The 8,785-nt window shown below is 32.3% G+C and overlaps 1 protein-coding gene across 1 annotated transcript; it reads right to left on the bottom strand.

Annotated features, from left to right (window-relative positions):
• LOC102579287 (HIPL2 protein-like) lies at positions 1-758 on the bottom strand. Its single transcript, XM_015307635.1, has 2 exons — positions 674-758; positions 1-527 (listed from the first exon to the last, which is right to left on the bottom strand). The coding sequence occupies exons 1-2, from the start codon at positions 756-758 to the stop codon at positions 1-3; spliced, it is 612 nt and encodes a 203-aa protein (XP_015163121.1).
• Positions 759-8,785: the final 8,027 nt, after the last annotated feature.

Here is an 8,785-nt window from a genome sequence, read left to right as displayed (position 1 = left end):
TTATCGTATGAAGCAATAACGGATGTATACCAAGAAAGGTGTTGTTGCAGTACCATTTGCTGTGAACTCTGCTACTACAATTTGATACTGGCATGGTGCAATGCCACTGTCTATTGGAAGTGTTGCTGGATCACAATTAATTTCCGAGTTACACGAGCATCTACCTAAACATCCTGAGTGTCGCAACTTATCACAGTGGTACGAAATGAAGAAACGACCATTACTTACAAAATTAGGATGGAACTCCATTCCCATTACCCCAAATTGCAAACCAAAAAGCACATGATCAGTTATATCTAGATATGGCTTTGATTCATCAATTTCCAACACTCCATTAGATCCATCCTCAGGAACATTGGCAATCCATACCTTACCTTGTTGATTCCACAAAAATACGCGGTTAGAGCCATCAGGGTGTGGAGCCATGCCAATATAAGATCCATTTCCAATTTTTTCAATACAAACACCATTTGGGGCTTGACGAGTTTCACGAATACCATATGATTGAGCACCATTTTTTAAGTCCTCTACAGAGTCACATCAAACATTTCAACATCAATAGAACAAAAATAGTCCAGTTTCCTTTGTGCAATAAGCAGACAAAAAATGGAAATATAAAAAACAGATAAATGCAAATGATGCTACACATAAAAGAGTGATAATAGCGCCTTACTTAACTGCATGCTCAAAGTGAAGGATGCCAGAAAACCATAAAGCAGCAACAGATTCAGAAGAAAAACATTGCAGACAGCAACCATAGCTGAAATTGACAGAGGAATTAAGGAACTCCAATTTATAAACTATGGCTTATTATACGAATGACAGATCGAAACGCCACATAAATACGACTCTTCCATGATATTATGCACAATATTCCTATAAAGGCCTTCTTGATCTGAACATTGTATGTTAGATTACATATATAATGGCTCTAGAAAATTACTGTAGAAGTTTAGGATGTGAGTAATTCCTTACATTGGGATAATCTCAGTGCATATGTCAATCTCAATACTATTTTAATAGTAACTTGATTTTTGTGTGCATGGAAGCCAGAACCTTTACATCCGAAGTCTAATTCAGTGGTCGAGCCAAAAATTTTACTAAGTAAACACACGAAAAATCAAAAAAGATACACGCTACACCAGTGGCGGATCTAGGATTTTTAATAAGGGGTTCAATATGTGAAGATCTAAACACACGAACTAACCGAAGGGTGTTCGACATCTATTATATATACATAAAAATAATTTTAACCATGTATAAATAGTAAAAAGTTTCACCAAAGGGGGTTGGGATGAACCCCTAACAGAAGGCTGGCTCCGCCCCTGGCTACACATATCTAAAAAGTAATTTTAAACTAACTAGTAATATATATAGTGTAATTTTTTCGCTGAACCTTCCATTCACTTGGCTCTTCTTTTGGGCTGATTACCTTTTCTTTTGTTAGTACGACTTATTACTAGAATATTGCAAATTGAAATACTCAAAACACAAATATTAGTATGGACTCTTGTCTGTTAGGAACAGACAAAGGTACTAGCTAGGAAGTATAACTACAAACAAAGTAATTAGGTACATATTATACATTAATTAATATTAATTTTTTTTATATTTGTCGGCTATTATTTAGCGAGGAACTATTTATTTTAAATTCTCTATTTAGTACAGTAATATATATAGTAGGAGATTTTATAACTAGAGTAAAATGAATGTAAACGTTTGTATTAGGATTTTGGAGCGGGCATTATTCGGATTAAATTGAAAAATTAAATTCAAATCGAATTAAATTTTAATTTGGATTGGTTTTTTGTTTTTCTTTTGTTGATTTCGGATAAAAAAATTATTTATTTTTATTTGATTTCGGATTTTGAAATATAAATTCCGACAAACTGTAAAAATATATATTAATAATTACATATATAATATTTAGGTTTAGAATTAAAGTTGGATCGGAGTTAACTACTTTCTCCCTTTTTAATTAGGGAAAATTGTATACAATAGCAAACTATTAATTCAAATTAAATGCTATAAATATAGTTGATTTAATTGTATCCCATAGCAAACTGTTGCTATTTCACCTCTCTCCTGGTGAATCTCGCTCGCCACTCTCGTTTTTTATACAAACGCAAGTGTATAAAGTGCGTTTGTGTTTGTATAAAGCGAGAGAAAATTGTATATATACATATATTTTCGTTCCCCTCTCTCCCCTCTCCCAGATCTCGACCGCCACTCTCCCAGATCTCGCTCTCTCACTTTATACAAAAACGCAAATGTATAAAATGCGTGAAAATTGTATATATACATATATTTTCATTCCCCTCTCTCCCCTCTCCCAGATCTCGCTCGCCACTCTCCCAGATCTCGCTCGCTCACTCGCTTCTCTCACTTTATACAATTGATCTTTTTGTATATGTATACCAAAGCAGATTATACAACTGCTTTCTTTTGTATATGTATAGCGAAATATACATATTTATGTTTGCTATGGAGCACAATTATGCAAACTTTGCTATAGCATACAAATATGAATTTTGTGTTTGCTATATGTGAAAGTTGCTCTTTTAATTATTACCTTTCATTATGATTTAGTTTATATTTTATATTTTATATTTTATATCTGGACATCTAGATATATGTCACGCCCCGAGCCTACACCCTGGGCGAGACTGGCACTCGAAGACCATTGTTGTTGGCCCCAAGCGAACCCTTGGCCTGGCTTACTTAACTCAACGGAAGACAATATTCATATCTATAATGATTAATGAACTAAACTGAACTAAATAATAAAATAACTGAGAATGTTTTAAAGATTAAACATTCAACTTGGCCAAAAGTGGCAACCCAAGCCTTTAACATAAGAATGAAAATGCAAAAACTACAGAACTACTAAATGTCTATGAAGCCTCTAAAACAAAAAGAGATGTTGGGACAGGACCCCCGATCATCCTAACATCTGAAAGACTAGAAGGCAAATAGAGGAGTCCTCCGAAATGCAAGAAGGCTCACCAACAGACTCTGAATGCTCAAGCTGGATCAACGAGGCGTTGGATGCTGATGCTGATGCTGATCCTGGTTACCTGCGTCTGCATCATAATAAGATGCATGCCAATTGGCATCAGTACATCGAATGTACGAGTATGTGACTTGAAATGCTAACAAACATAGGCTCGAAAGAGATAATGGAAGAAACACCTACCTGGATCTTCTCAACTCATGTATACTCAACTCAATATAAAGCAATAAAACACATGCGATATAAATATAAAGCTTATAAAACAACTGAAGATAATCTTAGTTCGTTAAAGATAAAACAATAGTAAACTTAACTTTACTCATTTAGAAAGTAATATAACTTATGTGAGAGATTATCTAACCGACAACCATCACTATGAGCCTAAGTGATGGTACAATGTTTTACCTCACGTTGCCAAGGACCGTCTTATACCTTGCCATCGGTATAGAACCTGAACTATTAAGTGGATCCACTAATCTATGCTAAAAAAAACACTAAGGAATCATCTAAAAAGTATGATCATTTTTCTGCCCATGATGGCTACATGGTTTATGGGGGCTTGAGTTAATATGAAATCGCGTCCCCATATCGGTGCTCAATACTACTCCAAAATATACTTAGCTCATATGTTTTTAAAAACAACTTCCTCTCTGGTTTGAGATAATTGCTCAAACTTATCTTAAAAAACTCTCTGGGAATCAATGTTCCCTTTTGCTGTTCAAAACTCTTTTGGAAATCTCAGTTTCCTCTCATCTTAAATGTGAAAACATTTACTCTTGGAAATACTTAGTTCCCATATATCATTTTAAAGAAAATGAACTTTGCTCTTACTCTTTACTCAACTTCAAAACTTAAGTCTTAAAACAAAGTTAAAACGTTTGTAAAAGACTTATGAAAACTTGAAATGAACTTCTCTTGACTTGACTCTTAACTGCTCTTGACTTGACTCTTAACTAGTTCTTGAATTGAATTATGGATTCAAGGATTATGATTGGTGTTTGGAAAGATCTCATATTGTTTAGGAATGATTTTAGATAGCTAAACATGTGAAAAGATCGAATATCAAGATTTGAAGGTGAGTCCGCGATACGGAGGCATAATTAAATTTTAGTTCCGAAAACGTCTTTTGAGGCAAAAGACTCCGTGATGGCTCCGCGACGTGGAGAAGCTTTAAAATTTTAGTTTTGCAAATGACGTTTTAGGCAGAACACTCCGCGACGTGAAACAAAAATTCTCAAATCTAGGAACCAGCAACGCGACGCGGAGGCAGTGCCGGATTTCGTCCGACGAAATCTTCTTCTTCCTTTTCCAACCCCAATTCACCCAAACTCGGTTCTTTTTCTCAAATTACTTTTAGATATAGATACCCAGAAAATGTACCTAAGATTCTAACTCAAAGCGACTCCATGATGCGACGTAACGAACTCAGAAACTTCTCAATTCATCCCAATACAAGAACATCAACTTTCAAACTTTTTTAGGACGAATTTCGCTGAACTAAACATGTTTGGCGCGTGGGTGAATGAACCTAACGCTATGAAAGACTCACATACCTTGTAGGGTCAATTCCTCGGCGAATCCGCAACCAAAATCGATCGTTCTTAGCGAATCTTACTTTTCCTCTTCTCCTTTCTCTTGCGTTCTTTCTCCAAAACCCCTAACTCTATTTCTCAAAAGTGCAAACTGAACTAAATCAGTTTTGACCCAAACTATTTTATTAAAAATGGATTTAATTAATTGGGTAAGGAAAAGACCAAACTACCCTTCAAAATTCGGATTGGGCATTTCCTTATTCGAACAGCCCAACTTCCAAAGGGAATAAATTACTCATATGAACTCGGAATCGCATAAACTTAGTGGTGTTGGAAAGATCATTCCAAGAAATTTCCAACCATATCTGGAAATACACCTAACTCATCTTGAGCTAGGAGTTATGGTCGTTTGAAGTTGACCAAAAACTCACTTTAACTTGCTTAAAATTTTCCAGATATCCTTATACTTTCCAAAAATAACTATTTCCAGATTTTAAACTTCCTTCTAGTTCTTTCTAGTTGCGAAATGTTACAATATACTTTTAAGTATTGTGTTTTTAATTTTACTCATGATTCATGTTACAAAGTATATTTAACAAATTCAATATTATGCATCATGTTGTGCTTCTAAACAGTAACAAATCCTTCTCATTTTTTTTTTATGTGAATTGAATACGCAACTCTACGATAAATATATTTTGTAATTCCTTCACAATCGAATACCCGCTATTTAATAGATATTGGAAAAATTGTTGAACCAAAAGTTGAATCATGAAATCTTTAATTGATATTGAAAAAATTGTTGAACTGAAAGTTGGATCATGAAAAAGGGAATTGTACCAAGTGAAACAATGATATATGAAATTGTGTGGAACAACCTTTGCGAACACTTGTAACTTATTTCTTTTAGATTCATTTGTTCTTGTTTGAAAAATCGCCTGAGTTTCTTTGACTTTTATCTTTGTAAAAAAATCTCAACTTTCTCAAGTTATCCGGAATTCGAAAATATTCAAAATAAGGGGGAAAAATACTAACTTGTTTAGTCTGGTTTGTGCAGAATTAGGAGCATCAAATTTCTAATAAGCAAATTTGTAAGATAAAGGTAAAACATGCAATGTAACTTGAAAAAGAAGCAAGACAATTGTTTTTATTGTTTTTGTTAGTGTTATTACGCTAAACCTAAGGTTTTCAATTTGTTAAGATTCTCTCTAGTCATTTTGTTCTTGTTAGTGACCGGGTAAGGCTAATTAGAATTTGTTTGAATTGAATTTTGGCTTTTGACTTAAAAGCTAAAAGTCCATAAGTTAGAAATTATATCTACTTTTTATCAGAAATAATATTAAACATTATAAATAAAAGATACATAAATTATTTACTTTTAAAAAAAAGAATTATCTACTTTTTATCCGAAATATTTTAGAACTTTCAATTAAACAACTCAAATATTTCATATTAATAAATAAAGTTTTTACAATAACATTCAAGATAATGTATTGAAAACAAATGACTAGCTTCTTGTTAACTAGAATTAACATGTACTTTTATAAATAATGGAGTAATATTACTATGTGAAGTTAAACATTTGATGTCTTTTAAGAATATATACTAAAAACAATTAGTATTTAACAACAAAAAAAATAACCCTAAATTAAAAATATTTTTATATATTCAAGTCATCTTATTGTAATTTGATTTTTAGGCCACTAATTTTAGGAAATCTTTCTTACTAATGTATTTCAAATAAAATTTACAGGACAGGATTAGTATTTACTACTCTTTCCTTTCGATAGTAAATGATAGAAATATTATAAGTAGTTAAAACTAATTATAACAACAAAACATATTATTCGAAAAGGAGTGTGATTAAGCACAAATAAATTTTCAAGTTCATGTAGTGAGATACAAAATGACATGACTGGGGTGTGTATTTAGTTTTTTTGGTTTGGTTTTATATTATTGTTGTTTTCACTTTTCACTTTTAAAAAATATAACTCAATTTAAACCAAAATAAATTTGATTAGGTTTAGTTTTTCTCGGCTTTTTCGATTCAACTATTCGATCACGTCAATAATTAATAACATATTCATAGTTATATTTGAAAGTGGTAAAAAAAATCATGTACAAGGAGGTTTTTGCTTTATTTGCAGGATTTCACTATTGGAAAGGTAAAATCTTTGATCGGACATATCTTGAAACTTTAGGTCAAATTCATTTTTGGATCACCTTTTCCGGGCTGACTAAGCCCACTATTCTACAAGCCCCTCTTGTGTCGGGTTAAGGCTCTACCTCATCTTGGATTAAGGGCTTAGTTGAATCCAATTTCTTCACTTGTAGTCTAGAGATTTGTTTGGCAGGGTTTTTAAGCGATTTCCTCTTCTTTGATTATTTTTTTTCAAGTAATGTTATTTTTTTTCCCAAGTAATAATGTGATTCATGACGATGTGGATAATAGTATTTGTCAAATACTGAACGTTATAGGCATGCCTCCGCACAAAAATATTTCCTGTCATCTAAGACATTCTTGTTTTGCTCAGACAATGATGCCTCAATCTGACAATTGGTGGGACAGTGGAGATTGAGAAGGAGGACAACACCACATTTAATTTCACATAGTAATACTATTATTTATAAAAGTACGGATTGATTTTAGTTAACAAGAGGTTGGTCATTTGTTTGCAATACATTATCTTGGATGTAGTTGTAAAAACTTTATCTATTAATATGAAGATTTGAGTTGTTTAATTGAAAGTTTTAAAATATTTATGATTAAAAAAGTAGATAGTTTTTTTTTTTTAAAATAATAATTAATTTTTGTATCTTTTGTTTATAATTTCAATATTATTTATGACAAAAAGTAGATAGAATTTCTAACTCATGAATTTTTAGCTTTTAAGTCAGAAGCCAAAACTCAATTCAAACAAATTCTAACTGTAGTGAAAAATTACAAGATAATAAAATTGCAAGATTACAATTGAAAATAAAATGAAGAAACAGAAATTTCTTCAGACTGAGGCACGGATATCTTGTTCTCTTTAAGGAGATTCAAGCCCACTGCAGCAAATGTTTTTCACCGGTCCGGCAGTAGTCCTCTTGACTTGTCCCCTCCAGGATACAACAGCCTTCACAAAGTATAACTCAACAACTCTGGACAAGAGTTGAGTTCAAAGCTCCACAAAAAAGAACACCTCCCTTCAACTAATATAGGAACTCTCTTCTTTGACAAACTTTATGCACTCTATATTTTCTTGTGTGTCTCAACCAAATGAAGACCACCGCTATTTATACTAGAAGAAGTTTTCCTAGCAATGAATAGGAAGATAATGGGGTAGTAAATAGTGAAGATAATGGTCTTAGGAGTTACATATGTTAAAAGGTATAATGGAGAAATAAAGAATGAAAATAAAGGGACACTTAATCCACCAACGGCTTGGGAGTTGGTGCATGCACCAAGAAAATTGTAACATATACACTAACTCCATTTGGAGTAATGCTGAATAGTAATGCAGCAATAATTATTTTCAACGGCAACAATCAACGGCCAATTCATCCATCATTATGTAACATATATGAGAAGTGCACCAACGGCCATAAACCAACATCTATGTGGCCATGCAAAAAATGTGAATTCTTAAATTATTAAAATGCCCCACTAACACTAACTAGCCTTACCCTTTAATTTTAAGGTAAATTGAAAATTCTAAAAAAAACTAGGTTTTTTCACACTTCCCACTACTTAAACGCAAAAAAAAATTCTAACAAAAACAAAATGAATAAAGAGAATCTTACAAACTGCTAACAAGAACAAAATGAATAAAAAGAATCTTACATACCGCGAACCTTAAGTAAATGTAATAGCACTAACAAAAACAATTGCATTGCTTAAGTTACATATTTTACCTTTATTTCAAAATTTTCCTTATCCGAAATTTGAGATTCCTAATTCTTCACAAACTTGGGCTTCTTAAGTTACCATTTTTCGCCTTATTTTGTATATTTTGGAAAGTTGAGATTCTCATTTCTATAAAAGCATTGTAGTGTTGGATCAATTGGTCACACATCCTAAATTTCTTCATTTAATAACTAATTTCTATTGTAGCAATATTGTTCTCTGTTCAAAAGTTGTTGAAGATTGAGAATTTACTAACCTACTTACTAGTACTATATATGCAATCTTGATTAGTTTTTTAGTTTCAACCAATGTTTTGTACAAGTATGTAATTAATAAATCATAAAGCAGTGC

This window comes from Solanum tuberosum, unplaced genomic scaffold (genome assembly GCF_000226075.1).
Source record: "Solanum tuberosum cultivar DM 1-3 516 R44 unplaced genomic scaffold, SolTub_3.0 scf00062, whole genome shotgun sequence".
NCBI classification, from domain to species: Eukaryota; Viridiplantae; Streptophyta; class Magnoliopsida; order Solanales; family Solanaceae; genus Solanum; species Solanum tuberosum.
Note: the sequence above shows the minus strand (reverse complement) of the source record. Positions and strands in the feature narration are given on the sequence as shown.

What these genes read in the sequence shown, in the direction of transcription:
- LOC102579287 (XM_015307635.1), bottom strand. Translation starts at nt 758, where the DNA reads ATGGTTGCTGTCTGCAATGTTTTTCTTCTGAATCTGTTGCTGCTTTAT. An exon ending in CACTTTGAGCATGCAGTTAA is followed by an intron (nt 528 to 673) that starts GTAAGGCGCTAT and finishes GTGACTCTGTAG; the next exon opens with AGGACTTAAAAAATGGTGCT.